The sequence below is a fragment of the Xyrauchen texanus genome, chromosome 22 (assembly GCF_025860055.1).
Source record: "Xyrauchen texanus isolate HMW12.3.18 chromosome 22, RBS_HiC_50CHRs, whole genome shotgun sequence".
Taxonomy (NCBI): domain Eukaryota; kingdom Metazoa; phylum Chordata; class Actinopteri; order Cypriniformes; family Catostomidae; genus Xyrauchen; species Xyrauchen texanus.
Window position 1 is genome coordinate 27481433 of NC_068297.1, and position 17842 is coordinate 27499274.

A 17842-nucleotide genomic window follows, 5' to 3' on the forward strand; every position below is an offset into this window, starting at 1 on the left:
CTTTTATTCTTAATGGACATTGTTCCACATGTATTATATTACTGTACTTTGTGTTATATTATAAAAAGAGAATTTGGGTTCGTTTGGAATATTTTCATGGCAAAGTACATGTGCAAATATAAAAACACAGGACATGTATTAATGCAACAGCGCTCTTTTCTCATCTCACTCGCATGAAAAATACAGATTGTATATTCCTCAAAATGAATTAAAAACATGGAAAGAACATAATGACACAGTTATGTCTAACATGTCAAAATGCTTCAGCAGTGTTCAATTATATAATGATCTCTAGCATTGACAGCTGAATGCTGAAGGGTCCTGCAGGAAACTAGAATAAATATGTTTGTAGAACAGCAACAGCACCACCTACTGTACAGGGGGGAAATAGTTTAAAATTAAAATTCGTAAAATTTTTTACATCCTTTTGTCTTAAGTGCATCACGCAAAATTGTTTAGATTTGGTGTGTACGGTCCTTTACATGTTTTGCTGCAGTTTACCACTGAAATGTCCAGTGGGGGGTGCTAAATGTGAGTGAAATGGTGTTGTTATCAGATGAGGTTTTTAAGGTGAATATTAGATGAAGGTTTAAACGAGTAAAACCCTTACCTAAAACTTTAACCTAAACCTAATCAATAGTGTCCTAAAAGTAAATAAGCTGTAAACAAAAGACATTCTTACCCTAAACCAACACCTAAACCTAACTGATAGTGTCCTAAAAGCAAATGTTGAATGAAAAGCACAACTTCTGAAGTAACCACACCATTTCGTGCCACTTCAATTATACTTTCGGATCACGTGTCAGCTTGTGTGCTTGGCTGGGCTTGAACCGCAGTGTTCCAAGTTCAAAATCCAATACTCTATAAGGTGAGCTACTGCACAAGTTAATCACAGTGGATTAAGTGTTTAAATGTAGGTGGGTTTGTTAAACAAGCATTCAAATGTATCATTTTTCAAATGATGCGTTAGAGTGAAAGTGTTGATATCATAACATAGCAGTGTTTGTGTACTAGTTAGAAAAAGAATTGTTTATAAAGTCAAAATCAGCTGTTGTAGTCGTCATTTGTGCGAAAGTGAACAAAACACACAGTTGTTTTAGTGCCACTAGTGTAAATTTCACCAGGAATCTGCGGCGAAATGTAGAACACATCAGTTTGCACAAAATTTAGTTTAGAACGTTCGTAACGTATGTAACCTTCGACTAGATTACAGCATTCCAACCATTTAGATCTTTAAAATAATTTACTAAAGTATCAGAAAGCCCTCTAACCAATTTCAGTGCAAAACTCTGCACTAGAGTTCAGTGCAAAACTCTGCACTAGAGTTCAGTGCAAAACTAGATCAGGTCTGGAAACCATGTGTATTTACTCTTCTTCATATTAATTCCAAATGCAACAACATCAGTTTTGTTTTTGTTTTTGGTCCAAGAGGTAGGTCTGCTGTTGTGTTTTTATTCTGTCTTTATATCTGTGGTGGTGCCATTAGGGTGTTAACTGTCCAAACACGCAGACCACAGGGACATTAAGTAAGTCTTGGACGTCTCCCAAATGGCCTCCATCATGTTTCTTCCCTCTCTGGTCATCACCCTGACCTCCACTCTCTCCCGCTCTCCCATTCTTTCCAACCTCTCTTGATGGATAATGGGGCTCCATGTCTCATGGGTTTCTGCTTGTTTTGTTGAAAAGGATAGAGGGAGGGACAAAAGAAAGTGTTGAGAGCTTGCTGCTGGTGTTACTGTTGTTTAGAAAGATCCATACTGCTTTCATTTGCTTTTCTGGGCGGTGTTAGGAGTGTTTTACACATTGACCCACTTTGCAAAGGAAAGCTTGACACAGAATTGTGTGATCTCTTCTCATTCTGGCTTGAGGGAAGACATTTTCCATTCTGTTTAGGCACACATGACCTTTCATTGTAACTTTAAGTGAGTTTGTGGAATCAGATTTTGTGTAAGTGCACATAGGCTGTGTTTGTAATGTCATACTACCATACTATTAGCTTACAATTTCTGAAATGGTAACTGGATGCCACTCTCAGAATTAAACATGCGCGTAATGAGGTAATGTTGCAATAGTGTCATGTGTAGGCCCACAATGAATCTGCGCTTTTAGAATTTTTGCCATTTGCGTTTTATTACTATACATTATACAGTAAAAAAAATATATATTTTTTTACATACTATTTTAAAGAATGTTTTGGCCAGTATTCAGTGTAAACTGCACAGTAGTAATAGGCTTTGATTGCATTCCGAACATAGACTTTGATGTTGTTTTTATTCACTTCTACTAAAAAGTGTCAGATATAGTCACACTTTAGTCCTTATTGTGTTGATTTTAATTCACATAGACACCCAGTCTAGTGAATCTCAGTCAGAGTGGTGCACCTGTTTGTGTTTAGGACAGTGAAGTTTAAGAAAATTTGTCTTTGTGTTGGATTTGGCCTAGTTCTCCGTAGAGCTGTCTAGTTTCTAATAAGCTGCCAGACAGGCGGATTAGCCTGCAATAGCAGTAATGCACTCTTTCTATCTCTCCCTCTTTCTTTCCTTTCTTCTTTTATTTTGTCCTTGTTCAAATACACATCCCTTTTTCATCAGTCTTTGTCTCATCTTAAAGGCATAGTTCGCCCAAAAATGAAAGTTCTCATTTTATTTACTCACCCTCATGCCATTCCAGTTGTGTTTGACTTTCTTTCTTCTGCAGAACACAAACAAAGATTTTTAGAAGAATATCTCCACTCTTTTGTTCCATACAATGCAAATGAATGGTGGTCAGAACTTTGAAGGTCCAAAAAGCACAAAAAGCCAGCATAAAATGAATCACTATGACTCAAGTGGTTAAATCTTCTAAAGTGATATGATAGGTGTGGGCGAGAAACAGATCAATATTTAAGTCCTTTTTTACTATAAATCTCCACTTTCATATTCTTCCTCTTTTTTTTTTTTACATGCATATCACCACCTACTGGGCAGGGAGGAGAATTCACAGTAAAAAATGACATTAATATTAGTCTGATTCTCACCCACACCTATCATTTCGCTTCTGAAGACATGGAATTAGCCATTGGAGTCGAATGGATTAATTTTATGCTGCCTTTATGTCCTTTTTGGAGCTTTACAGTTCTGGCCACCATTCACTTGTATTAAATGGATCAACAAAGCTGAGCTATTATTCTAAAAATCTTTATTTTTGTTCAACAGAAGAAAGAAAGGCATACACATCTTGGAAAGCATTAGTGTGAGTAAATGATGAGAGAATTTAAATTTTTGGGTGAACTACCGCATTAAATCTCAGATTAATTATTGAACCATTGTTATTTTAGACCTTTGCTGTCTGCATCTAATATGGCTAATCATTATGTTTGGAGACAGTAGTTTCGCTGTGGTAAACGGCTGTGTTTTTAGAGAGAGTGGCGACCTGATCATGGCAGACGGATGCTATGCTGGTGATTTCCAGAGTCGTTAATGCATAGTTCTCATTCTCTGTTTCCATATTCTGAGGTGGTGAAGTCAGCTGATAAGTGAGGTTCTGGAGTTCAACCAAGGAGAAGAACACTGAAAAAAATTATTCCTTGCTTCAGCAAATATTGCTCATTAAAATAATCAGGTTTTACTGAAAATGTAATGCTGTCAACTTTCCTTACTTGTATGCTATATGTGTGACATAAAATATTGAGATTATGCTGTACTCATAATAAAAGTTTAGTAAATCCAGCCTAATTTTTTAAGATTCCATGGAAACCACGTGATGCAGAATGTGATTGAATTTTAAGCAAGCATATTTGGGTTTGGCTGCCATTTTGGATGAGAAGAGCTCCTGGTGGACAACACAAACTTCTTGCCAGAAAGTTCAAAGGTAAATTACTTTAAACTTAGTGTGAAATCACTTTAGTTTTTTATTTGCTATCAATTTCTGTGTATTCAAATTTCTATTGACTTAAAGAAGTTGTTAACTTACGTTATATTTTTTTGGCAAATCTACAGTATATTAAACGTTTGTCTGCATGAGGCTAATTAGATGTGTACATTTTCACAGTCAAACAAACACAAATGAGCCTGCTCATTTTTTCACCAGGCAGATGCTCTTCATCTTCAACCGCTACTCAGGGCCTTCACCTACAACTCCTCACTTGCATCGTAGAATCTCAGCAAACAACAAGTAATTCTAGTAAGATAATCTCTTTTCTACACCAGTTTAAAATGTTTAATGCAAAATTCAAATTGAACATCTTGAAACCAGCTAAAATATTCTGAGTGATTGTTTTATATCCAGCTTCATCAATTGCATCTACAGTTTTAGCGTTCAGTTAGTGTTTGAGATGACATGAATAAATACATAAATCAATGTCATGTGAAGAATACATGTCTCTTGTCATTTGGCCTTCTCACCCCTTATTCCTTCTCAAACTTGTATAACGTTTTCTTCTGTGGAACACAAACCAAAATTCCCACTCAAATCATATGGATTACATTGATGCTGCCTTTATGGATCTTGAAAAGTTTTAACCTCACTGACTTCCATTATATGGACAAACACACATCATATATCCATCAAAAATCTTTGTTTGCGTTCCCCTTCAGAAAGTCAAATGAGTTTGACATGGCATAAGACTGCATAAATGATGAGAGAATTATCATTTTTGGTTTGGTTCAAAGAGACACCCTGATATCAACTTGTGTAAGTTGGTTTGTAAAAAAGAGTCACATCATAAGTATGATACTGTTGCAATATTTAGCAGGGTTTGCAGCGGTTGAAAATTGTCTCGTCATGAATCTTAAATGTAAACTAGTCATACATGTTGCTTATATTGTCAGTTACAATTAAACCATTTTTTATTTATTAATTTATTTTGTCTAACAGGATAGGGTCATGTAAATTATAGTCCTGGCAGGTCTACAATTATAACTGAAAGAAGGGTCAAATGATGTTTTCAAGGCAAACCAAAAAAAAATGTAGGAGACATTTGGATGACATTATTCATATTTATATAGCACAATTTTAACATCTGCTGGCATTCATATAAATGTATGCATTTGGTACAGTGGTTGTATAGTTGTGTGCTTCAAATGGCAATTCTCTCATCATTTACTCACCTTCATGCCATCCCAGATGTGAATGACTTTCTTCTGCTGAACACAAACTAAGATTTTAAGAAAAACATTTAATCTCTGTAGGTCCTCACATTGCAAGTGAATGGTGACCAGAACTTTTAAAGTACAAAAAGCACATAAAAGTAGCATTAAAGATATGAATATGAGTCCGGTGGTTAAATCCATGTCTTCAGAAGCGAAATTATATGTGTGGGTGAGACACAGATCAATATTTAAGTCATTTTTAATGCCCTGTAGGTGGTGAAATGCTCAAAGAATGTGAATCACCAAAAACAAGAGAAGACAAATATGAAAGTGAAAGTGGAGATCGATAGCAAAAATATACTTAAAAATTTATCTATTTCTCAACCACACCTATCATATCACTTCTGAAGACATGGATTCAACCACTGGAGTCTAATGGTTTACTTTATGTTGCCTATATGTGATTTTTGACCACCATTCACTTGCATTGAATGTACCAACAGAGCTGAGATGTTCTTCTAAAAATCTTTGTTTGTGTTCAATGGAAGAAAGTCCTACACATCTGGGATGGCATGGTGGTGAGTAAATGAGAGAATTTATTTATTTTGGGGTGAACTATCCCTTTAAACATCACTTTTCTTTTTACTCTGTAATTATAGATTTTTAATGTATTTATAGACAATCAAATATACAATAAAATAAATGCAATGGAAACTGTTAATATACATTTTAACAGATTATTTCTATGCATTTAAGAAGAGGAGCTTGACCAAGCACAGAAAGGAGCAGATGCCATCAATGCTTTGGAGCAGGAAGAGTGAAAGTTGCCTTTCAACCCACTGGATGTATTATTGACTGTTCTGAAAATGTGCTGGGGGCATTTGTGAAAACTTGGTTCAGTGGACTGACTTTTTGTGCTACATTATGCCCTTCACATCAGCTACCCAAACAAGCTGACACTTTTTCTTTCTTTTTTTGAGGTATTACAGTAAATGGTGTTGCATCTTGATGATGGCAAGGTCTGGCCAAGTTGAAAAGATCTTTTGAATGAATAGTTTAATTTATAAATACAATCTTTTTTTTTTTTTTTACAGTATTTGTTCAGAGAGCTTTCTGCTACCTGCATATATTTCTGCGGTGTACAGTCTGTTAAAATGCATTTTGATTTTGTTTATTTAGATTGACACAAATTCTATAAGTCATTGCATAGCCCACTTGTTATGTCTTTTGTTTATCATCATGATTTTTTACTATTTTTGTATTTGAGGACGTGTTTTGGATCAAGGAAAGCATGAATATCTATGTTAGATTGTAAATTTGTAAACAACAATAAAAACCTTTGACATTCACCAATTGTCTGTTATTTCTTCAGGTCATTTCAAGTCAATTGAAAGTAAATGAACAGAACCTAGAATTTGAAGCTGCTAACAGCACTTACAATTGAGCTAAATTAGCTTAAAATGCATAGTTGGATAAACAGAGACTCTTAGGGTTATAAAACCTTAAATGTAGTAGCTGGCAAAGCACAGTGTTTTAAGTAAACATTTTTGAATGGAAGCTCATTCAATTGGCCGTAGCCAGCTACAGAATTTTAGGTAATGTTGTTTAAAATTCTTAGTTGAATTTGCTTAAAAAGTGGGATGCAAAAATTATCCACTATATTTTTGAGCAATTCCAGCACATAATTATTTTCAGTGAACATTCTTTGAATTTCCCCATAGCAGCTGTTGGAGAACAGTTGTTAAATGTTTCACATACCTTGTTGTCCGCTTCCTGAGCAGCTGACCTGTTTAACCTGTGGCCTGTCATCCAAGTGGACCATATATCATTACAATAGTTCATCCTAAATGAGAATTATACAGTGTGTCCCAGCATTGGTCTTTATATTAGCCCTAGCATGAAAGGGATAGTTCACCCAGAAATGAATATTTTGTAATTATTTTACCCAAATGCTGACACTTTCCCCTTTGAACACAAAATGAGAGTGGAGAAAATGTTGTCATTATTCACTGAAAATCTGACATACTCAGTATGGGAAAAACATGATGGTGAGTAAAATATGACAGAATTTACATTTTTGGTTGTATTATTCCTTTAAGTAGTTTTTCTATATATCACAACAAGGTTGTGACAGAAGTACAGTCTGTTCAATTTGTTATACAGTTGTGTACCTGCCTGGGCTTTGATCATCCAGCTAAGGAAACATTAAAAACACCCGTTTCCATACATTTCAACTTGACACAAACCTCCGAAAATAGGGGTTGGGAAAATTTGATGTGATTTATAACCTGATTTTCAGGTACACAGCTGCTTAACAGACTGTACTTCTGTCCCTCATATGTAAGGTCATGTCCACACTTATACATCTTTATTTGAAAGCTACATTTATGCCTCTCATCTGCACTGGAACTGTTTTTCTCCCCTGAAAACTTCCATTATTTTTCCTAGAACCACATACTTATAACGTATGTACATACTCTAACGAAAACAGATTAGTGTGGTTGTGGACGGGGGTCCACTGGTCTATATTGTGCATTATTGGGATTTCACTGCATGAGTGTCTGTTTTTGTCATTGGGTATTTTTGATTGACTCTATTAAGGTCTGGTAGCTCAAAACTAACAACAACCAACCTTAACAACATGTCATTGAATAGCTCTTATGGTCTGTGAATCATTAAAGGGAAAGATTAAGGCTAACCTGAGGTCAGTGCTAAGCTTGGCTGAATGGACACTATTCCTGCAGCAATGTGGATTGATGAAGTGTCAGCGAGAGCTTGTCCTTGTTCACATTTGTTGTGACATCCTCTATTCATTCCTGTACATATGCTGACCCTGAGGTGAAGAGTCATACCGCCATACAATGACACCACAGGCCGTTCTACTGGCCCCAGACACTTAGGGAATGCTTGCGTGGAGTTGGTACAATCTAGGAATCTCTGGACTTTTGACTGGAGGAATGGGGAAGGGTGTAAAGAAAGTAGGAAAGAGAGAAGAACAAAGAAGTTGGAACAAAAGGAGTGCTCTGTCATACAGTGGGAATCCTTTAGTATGCTTGTACTCCTTTTTACTGGGTCAGTGAGCTCATGAGACGTGAGCACAAGGCATGTCGAGTCCAGGAACTCTGTATGTGTGAGTTCTCACAAGCTTTTGCAAATCTATATGTCTGCAAAAGCATATCTGCATCCATTGTAAAGTCTTTTTCATGTTGGATAATGAGTTGATATATATGTGGCTTGATGAAGTCAGACATCTCATTAGACTTTTGAAGAGGTTTGATCACGCACAGATAATCACTCCTTTGAACTGCCTTTTCTTCTTTCTCTTTATGTTTGAGATGTATTTTTCTTTCCAACTTAAAAGAAAACTTCAAATGCACATATTATAACATATAACATAGGCTACATCAGTTTATGGTGTTTATTAAAGGGATAGTTCACCCAAAAATTTAAATTCATCATTTACTTCTGCTGAACACAACAAATATTTTTAGATAAAATCTCACCTCTGTTGGTCCATACAATGCAAGTGAATGGTGATCAGATAAAGGAAACATAGAAGTAGTTCACAAGACCTGTTTAGTTTTACTTTCACATCTGAGTGAAAGTGGACTCTAAATAAACAAGTGGATATGTAGACTAAATAGAGGACTTAAATATTGTTCTGTTTCTCATCTACACCTACCATATTGCTTAAGTCGATATGGATTTAAACACTGGTGGCATATGGATTACTTTTATGTTTCCTTTTTGTGATTTTTGGAGCTACAAAGCTCTGATCACCATTCACTTGCAATGCATGGACCCACAGAGCGAAAATATTCTTCTAAAATTCTTTGTGTTTTGCTGAAGAAAGAAAGTCAAGCACAAGTAAGTTATGAGAGAATTTTCATTTTTGGGTGAACTATTTCTTTAAGCTCAATAGCTCATATAATTCAACCAAAAGTAACAACGTCCTAACCAGGCCAGAGACTGTATAAAATGAGATGATCACTGGTCAACTTATGAAATGGAGAAATCATATCGCTAAATATGGTGGCTGTAGGAAAGGAAGTCCCTAGTTTTTTAGAGTTAAAAGAGCCCATAAACTTTTTGATGGAGATATCGCCATCAGTTTACTCAAGGGCACACATGCACATTAGCTAAAGCAGCCTGAAAAATATAGTTTTTTGAATGATCGGTGCTGAAAAATCACAATTTATGAGTTTAAGCCATTGTTGTCAGATTTTATTGCTGAGCTGAAATCTGTTACAGTATTTGATCGTAATCCAACCGTTTTTTAGATTTTGGTCTTTACTCATTCAAGTATATAGGAACTGTACTCGTATCCTGCTTGTATCCAATAGAAAGACAGAAAAAAGCTGCTTGGAAGCATTACAAACATGGCTGCCGAGTGACCTGACTTACCTTGAAGGGACCAGGCATGATATTGTCCTAATCAGGCGCAACAGCAATAAGTGACATGCAACAAAACATTTTGTTGCTCACGCGGTTTCTATTGTTTCAGTGCTTTACTCAAGTGCAATGTATGCAAAGGTAAATGTAACCGAGCCTTAAGAACCAGCCACTTAGACAGGAAAGGGCTGTCTGACCAACAGTACAATGGACAACCATTGTTCAATTTTATGTCACATTTAGAGCAGAATAAGGGTGCTTTCACACTAGCACATTCGCACCTGTGAACTGCACCCGAGTTCACTTAAATAGGTGGTCTGGGGTTTGGTTGCACAAGTGATCTCAGGAGACGCATTTAAGCGACCAGGTGTAAACAGTGATGTGTCTCGCCTAAACACATGAGATCAAATCACCCAAGATTAATCTTAATACCAGGTGTTTTTCAGTCTCCGAGGCTGAAAATGTTTCTTTCTATTTTTGTTTCTATAGATGCAGGAGTTAGAACATAGAGTGTTAGAGGCTGACCAGCGAGCAGAGAATGCTGAAAAACAGGTATGTTTGGCGAGCCCACTTCTTCTCCTAAGCCCTTCAGAGAGATATTGAGATTTCACTGACCCCTGGATTGGTGCATACACATCAACAGCAAATAAACTGCGGATGATTGCCAAGTGGCATTACCATATGTTTTTAGTAGGTATTTCTACTCGACTACAGTTTCCAACTGTATCTTGATAGTCACTGTTCATTTGCATAAAGAACTGTTGTCAGCTTTGTCTTTGTTGCTTGTGTCATCTCGAATCATCAACTCTCATTGAATATGACTAAGCCTTGTTGCTGCAAATTTCTGTCATTGTAAACGATCTTGTAGTGTATCTGGAGAATGTGCCTCTGGTGCAAATACAGATTAATGGAAGGTGAATGGTTTCTTGTAACAGGTTTCTACTTCCAATGTTAGTGTTCCATGTTACAAAAAACACCTTTATCAGAAGGGTTTAGTCAAGATTACTGTTGTAGGTCCACATCATGGAGGAGAAACTGAAGTCTGCAAACATGCAACCCAGCGAATCAGAAAATTCATTATACAGGCGTTATCAAGAGTTGAGCAGTCAAACGCAGGAGAAAGACATGATCATACAGAGACTTGAAGCACAACTGGAGAAGCAGGTAAGAAGACCAAATCTCACAGTGAGGAAGAGATGGCCATGTATGTCTGATAAGCTCACAGTCAAGCTTTCAGTTGTTCATAACTGTCCTCCTTATCTCCAGAACTTGGTTCGAGCCCAAGAAGCCAAGATTATAGAGGAGAAGGCTGCTAAAATCAAAGATTGGGTCACGTTTAAGTTACGAGAGGTGAGTTGAAATATGCAGAGTATTGTGGTTACAAAGGACTTTTGAAAAAGAAAATGTAATTTATGCTTCTCATCTCTTATTTGCATTGAAGATGGAAACAGAGAATCAGCAGTTGAAGAAGGCCAACCTGAAGCAGGCAGAGCAGATCATTATACTGCAGGACAAGCTTCAAAGTAAACACTGTTCCTTTCCTGTTTTCTTTGGTTTTATTTTTTCCTTTGGTTTATTTTTGTACACCTCTCACTATAAAATGTCAGCTCTTCTTGAGAGGCCCATTTCTCCAGCTGTGGATGCCCACCTAGTCCCCTCCAGTCCTCTCCACCCTCCCAGCTGCCCTGGGACACCCCCTGCCCAAGAGGAGAGTTGGAGACTGACAGGATCTCTCATTACTGCAGCCAACTCTAAAGGTACAACATCATTTCACCCTGTAAAGGTTTTTAAGCTCTCAGTAGTTTAATTTAAAAGAAACAGATTGCTGATTCAGATTGATCCATCTTTATGTCTAGAATAGTTTTTAGTATATAGTAAGTTCTTGGACTTAATCTATTGATTTATTTAAAGGAGGGTATATTCTACACTTTTGTACCAATTATTTTTTGAATTTTACTTATGATGTTACTCTAGGTTTCTTTAACCAAAACCAGACATAGGTTTACATGACCACATTTTACTCTCTCCCTCTCTGACACTATAATAATAATAATAATAATACGTTTATTTTATATAGCGCCTTTCACAAACCCAAGGTCGCTTTACATAGTGGAAAGGCAATGAAACACAACTGCAAACAAACCAAAACAATTCAACAAAGACATGTTATCTGTATGATGCTATGAGTTTGTTGTGGAGAAATGATCATTAAACAGAAAGGTTTTGAGATGTGCTTTAAAGAAAGGAAGAGAAGCACAGTCACGAAGAGGTTGTGGGATGCTGTTCCAGAGTTTGGGGGCCAATGCACTGAAGGACCTGCCACCCAGGGTTGAAAGTCTGGAGCGAGGGATAGCCAAGAGATTTTGGTCAGAGGATCTCAGTGAGCGTGAAAGAGTGTACGGGGTCAGGAGGTCGCGGATGTAGGGGGGAGCAAGGTTGTGGAGGGCTTTGAAGGTGATTAGTAGTACTTTGTATTTGATCCGTGACGGAACTGGTAACCAGTGGAGTTGGTGGAGAATGGGTGTGATGTGTGCTGATCGTCTGGTATGGGTGAGCAGCCTGGCTGCCGAGTTTTGAATATATTGTAGCCTTTTAAGTGATTTAACAGGGAGACCAAGGAAAAGTGCGTTGCAGTAGTCAAGACGGGACATAATGAAGGAGTTTACCAAAATCTGTGCATCACTAGCAGAGAGAAAGGGTTGGAGGCGAGCAATGTTACGGAGGTGAAAGAAGGCAGTCTTAGTGAGTGATTTTATATGAGGATCAAAGCTAAGGGTGAAGTCAAGCAAAATGCCAAGGTTTTTAACAACAGGAGTAGGGTGGATAGGTGAACCATCAATGTTGAGAGTGAGACTGTGAGATTTGGAGAGGATGCTTTTAGGGCCAATCAGCAGAATTTCGGTTTTATCTGTATTGAATTTGAGAAAGTTGTTTTGCATCCATAATTTTAAATCAGAGAGGCAGTCAGTGAGGGAACATGGTGGTGGATCAGATGGAGAAGGAATGGTAAAGTAGAGTTGGATATCATCTGCATAACAGTGGAAGTTTAGACCGTGGCTGCATATAATCGGGCCAATAGGGAGGATGTAAACAAGAAAGAGGAGGGGCCCCAGTACAGAACCCTGGGGAACACCACGGGTGACAGGGGACTTGGAAGAGTGATGTGAACCAAGTGTTACAAACTGCATTCTGTTGGAGAGGTATGACTGGAACCAATTCAGGGCTGTGCCAGAAACACCAATAGCAGACAGACGGGCGATTAGAACATTGTGGTTGATAGTATCGAAAGCAGCACTAAGGTCAAGGAGGATGAGAATGTTAAGTGAACCAGAGTCAGCGGACAAGAGAAGATCGTTAACTATGCGTAGAAGGGCAGTCTCTGTACTGTGACATGAACGGAAGCCAGATTGAAAAGGCTCATACAGGTCATAGTGATTAAGAAAGGTGTGTAGTTGTGAGGCCACCACTCTTTCTAATACCTTGGCCAGGAAGGGGATGTTGGAGATAGGACGGTAATTTAATAAAGATGTTGGGTCGCAGTCCGGTTTTTTGAGAATGGGTGTGACTGCAGCATTCTTGAGGGCAGCAGGCACAACACCAGAGTTGAGGCAGGTGTTTACAATCAATGCAATGGGTTCAGATAATGATGTGATGCAAGCTTTAAGTAGAAGGGTGGGGGCAGGGTCAAGCTGACACGATGAGGAGTTGGACTTATTTATTATGTCAGTGATAGTGGGGGAGTCTATAGCAGTGAAATGGGAAAGTTGAGGGCCCAGAGAAGGAGGAGAAGAAGAAGAGAGAGAGATAGCATTGGGGTTGAAGCAGTGATAAATTTTGCTAATTTTGTCATCAAAGAAGTGTAAGAAGGCCTGACACTGCTCAGGGGTCTTAGGACAGGCAGTGACAGGGGGTTTGAGGAGTTTGTCCAAGGTCCTGAACAAGGTTTTAGGCCTGGATATGGAGGAGGTTATGAGCTGATGAGTAATAGTTTGAGCGGGCAGCATTGAGGGCATCCTTATATGTCTGAGTATGTTCAGTGTAAAGCATGGAGTGAATTGTAAGGCCAGTTTTCTTATATAGCCGTTCAAGACGGCGGCCAGCAGCCTTAAGTTTCCTGAGCTCAGGGGTGAACCAGGGGCATGTATGGTTTGCTGGTACAAGCCTAGTCCTAGCCGGGGCTAGGCTATCAAGCAGGCTGGTCAGGGTGCCATTGTACATATCAACCATGTCATCCGCGGACAAGAGCTCGTCAAGGCCAAACAGTGGCGAGGCCTGTATAGAGGCAGCAAACATGCTGTGGTCTATTGACCCGATGTTACGACATGTAATAGCTGTTTTCATATGAAAACGGCATTCAATGAGCTTATGGTCGGAGACACCAGAGATGGAACCAGAGACAGAGATGTCATTTAGACCAGAAGAGCAAAGCAGATCCAAAATGTGGCCATGAGTGTGAGTAGGGAAGTCAACGTGCTGTGTCAAACTAAAACAGTTCAATACAGAGTTAAACTCAGAGGTGTAAGAGCAATTAGTATCCACATGAATGTTAAAATCCCCTAACATAATCATAGCAGAACAAAGAGATGAAATAACAGTGAGAAGTTCATTCAATTCAGACAGAAAATTTACAGATGGTTTAGGGGGCGTAAATTAGCAATAGTAGAAGGGGTAGGGTAGAAACAACCTTCACAGCAATATATTCAAAAGATGTCACTTCAAATGGCCTAAGTTCTTTGACAGTTAGATCTGAGCGGTGCACTACAGCCAACCCACCCCCTCTCCCTACAGATCTGGGTTTGGATAAGTAGCAGTAGCCAGGGGGGTCAGCATGTTTAAATTAATGCAGTCACTGGGTTGTTGCCAGGTCTCTGAGAGACAAAACAAGTCACATTTTTTATCCATGATGATATCGTTTATTAGAGCCGTTTTGTTTGTGATTGAGCGCGCATTTAGGTGGCCAATGTTAAAGTTCTGACATGATGACGAGACAGGAGGCTGCAGCCTAGGACGACGAAGGTTGTCAAAGTTAATTCCCCTGTTCTTTGACTGGTATCGTCGACAGCGATCAGACGTGTAAACAGTTGGGATTTGAGCATCATGCCCATAGATGAAAGTCGATTGTTTTTTGGAGCGATGAACATAACGTGGACGACGAATAATTCCAAGCGAGCAGCAGAGTTTATACAGCGTCTGGTCGAGGGGGGTGTAACAGCGAAAAAGTTTGAGAGCAGCAGGGGTGTAAACTGGGTCCATTGCCAGGTTACAAAAAACACACAAGCACAGTATATGGCAAGCTGTGAGGACTTTAATCCAGCTGCCAACGGGAAACATGACATCAAACAGTAAAGTTACCACTAGCGACACAGCGACACCACGCAAATGCTACAAGTTAGCCAACCAGGCTCACAACGCAACCCAGTCCGCAATGTAATAAGCGCAGTTTAGTACGCCAACCACTGTACAGACTGGGGACAACAACGAGGCAAGCAGGTAGAAACACACTCACCACTGTAGCAGTCATGTGAGGGGAGCGAGGAAGAGAGCTCATGCAGGGGAAGAGCAGGCATGCCGGGCAGTGGCAAACAGAACTGGAAGAGCAAGTTTGTAGCATTAATCCACGGATTGATACAACAGCAGCAAAGCAACAATACTCCAGCGACAGAGCAGTAAAATTATGCAGACACCAGGAGGAGGAGATGCGGTAATCCACTAGATTTCAGGTGAGAATGACACAGAGAAGGAATCCAGCGATAGCAAAGAAGGAGAGATACCCGGTGACCAGCGGCAGACACACACGCACAGCGTTCACTCAACCGGAAAAAAAAACAAAAAAAAAACTATGAATTAAATTGGCAGTTTTTGCTACTGTACATTAAAGATTTATGTATGTAAATGACCTATGTGTCTGGCTAACCTAACACAGTGGTTACTCATACTCATCACTCATAAGAATGGGACAAATTTCTGAATAGCCATTACCACAACAATTTCAAAATGACTTGTTTTTGCAACTTTTCCTAAATGTTCTGGGTAAACAAGGAAATTCGTGCTTTTTGTAAAATACCACCTTTAAAGCTATGCTTTTCAATGGTCCTCATTGCCCCTTGTGGCATGTTTTTTTTCCATTTTTGGGTCACTGACTAAATTAGGTGTTCCGAAGTAAAAATAAATAATGTCATGGTTACTGTTTTAACCTACGTTCCCTGAGGGAGGGAACGAGACGTGTCGAATGAAGTGACACAAGGGGTCTTCTTGAGATGCCAAACGTACCTCTGAACTTGAGAAAAGGCCAATGTCAAATTGGCAGACAGAATTTGCATGCCCCGTCCCAGACATAAAGGGAAGCGGGGCAGTGTCTGTCAGTCAGGATTTTGCTCTGAGAATAAGGCACGGCCGTTCACCGTGGTAGGTGTAGTGCTGTGGCAGAAAGGACACAACGTCTCGTTCCCTCCCTCAGGGAGGTGTCATATACAGACCTTAGGTTCCCCACACCCCAGAGGGGGGGAATAGGTCCTACATGACTAGCATGGGAGCAGCCGAGGCCTTTTCTCTCACTATGTCTCTCGCATAGGACATGAAGCTGCTGGGGCTATCTTAACGCTATGAAATGCGTCAGGGAAGGCAGTCTTTCCTGGTCCTATTCTTTCAGGGGGAAAAGACCCTGCAGAGGCCACATTCTGCCCAATCTAGGGGGAGGTAACATGTGGCAAATACACCACTAGGTTTGTGAAGCCATAGTAGCCGCTTAGTGGCTAACCTGGGATAGAAGGCGCACTGGATCAACTAGGTGAAGGGTGCAGTGTGCAAGTGGAACACCTGGTCAGTTGTGCCGCGTTACCGAGTTCTACTGGCTCGGACCTGACAAAACAGACGAGACCGACTCAACCTTGAGATTGTAAAATCTGGCAAAGGTATTGGGTGTTGCCCAGTCTGCTGCTCTGCAGATGTCTGCTAGGGAGGTGCCATTGGCCAGTGCCCACAAGGATGCCACACTTCTTGTCGAATGTGCTCGAACCTGCAAGGGGGCGGGCACGGCCTGAGTCTGGAAGACCAAGGAAATGGAGTCGACGACCCAGCAGGCAGCCTCAGTTTGGAGATGGCGTTCCCTTACAGCCACCTGCTGAAGCAGACAAAGAGCTGCTCAGAACATCTAGAGCTATGCGTGTGGTCCAAATAGATATGCAAAGCATGTACTGGACACAGCAATGAGAAGGCTGGGTCTGCCTCCTCCCGGGGCAGCTTGCTTGCAGGTTCACAACCTGGTCCCTGAAGGGGGTTGTAGGAACCTTGGGCACGTCGCCCAGTCACGGCCTCAGGATAACGTGAGTATGTGTCGGACCGAACTCCAGACAGGTGTCGCTGACAGAGAACGCTTGAAGGTTTCCAACCCTCTTGATGGAGGCTAACATGATCAGGAGGGCCATCTTCAGGGAGAGGGCCTTGAGCTCAACTGGGTCAAGCAGCTCGAAGGGGGGCCTCTGAAGGCCCGTGAGGACCACTGAGAGATCCCAAGAGAGGGAACAGGCTTGGCCAGGTAGGGTTCAGTCTCCGGGGGCCTTTAAGAAACCTGATACTCAAGTTGTGCTTGCCCAGGGACTTACCATCTACTGCGTCGTGGTGAGCCGCAATAGCAGCTACATACACCTTCAAGCCAGCAACTGCGCATCTCTGTGGGTCTTCGGCTTGGGAAGAACACCAATTCGCAAAGGAGTGCTACTTTAGGGCGTAAAGTTGCCTGGTGGAGGGAGCTCTGGCTTGATTGATCGTGTCTACGACTGCAGGTGGTAGATCCAGTAGATTTTCCATGTCCTGTCTAGGGGCCAGACGTGGAGGTTTCCAGAGGTCTGGGCGCAAGTTCCAGAGGGTGCCCCGTCCCTGAGAAAGAAGGTCCTCCCTCAGGGGAATTTTCCAGGGAGGTGCTGTCACAAGGAGCGTAAGATCCGAGAACCAGGTCCGGGTGGGCCAGTAAGGAGCCACCAAGGTGACCTGTTCCTTGTCCTCCCTGATCTTGCACAGCACCAGTGCAAGGAGGCTCACTTGGGGAAAAGAGTACGCTTTTATGACCATCAGAAGTGGAGAGAAATCAACCGCATCCAGGAACTACACAGAGGCGGAAAGATGTCTTTAAAAAGACACGTCCTGAAAAGGACGTTCAACGCCTGCTGTGTATTGCAGTATTTTTATTTTTAGGAGGAGAAACACTCTTTCAGGCAATGAAAGCGCTGTCGAAGCACCCAGGGGTGTAGACTGCACGGCGTGCAGAGAGAGAGAATGCCACCTGGAAACATGCTGTAGATCCAACAGCAGTATTTCTTGCCAACAGAGTTGAGTGGAACAGTGGTGAACTCAGCTTTGCTGTTGCACAACCGTTCGGCTCCAAA

General features: G+C 40.5%; 1 protein-coding gene across 1 annotated transcript in view; it reads left to right on the top strand.

The window, feature by feature from the left end:
• The window catches only part of LOC127662505 (pleckstrin homology domain-containing family H member 1), a 78290-nt gene that overhangs the window by 15334 nt on the left and 45114 nt on the right, over nt 1-17842 (top strand). Inside the window, exons 3-7 of the mRNA XM_052153706.1 lie at nt 9951-10013; nt 10476-10625; nt 10728-10811; nt 10903-10984; nt 11069-11218. Coding sequence (XP_052009666.1) covers nt 9951-10013; nt 10476-10625; nt 10728-10811; nt 10903-10984; nt 11069-11218 — 529 coding nt within the window. The remainder of the gene's footprint in view (nt 1-9950; nt 10014-10475; nt 10626-10727; nt 10812-10902; nt 10985-11068; nt 11219-17842) is intronic.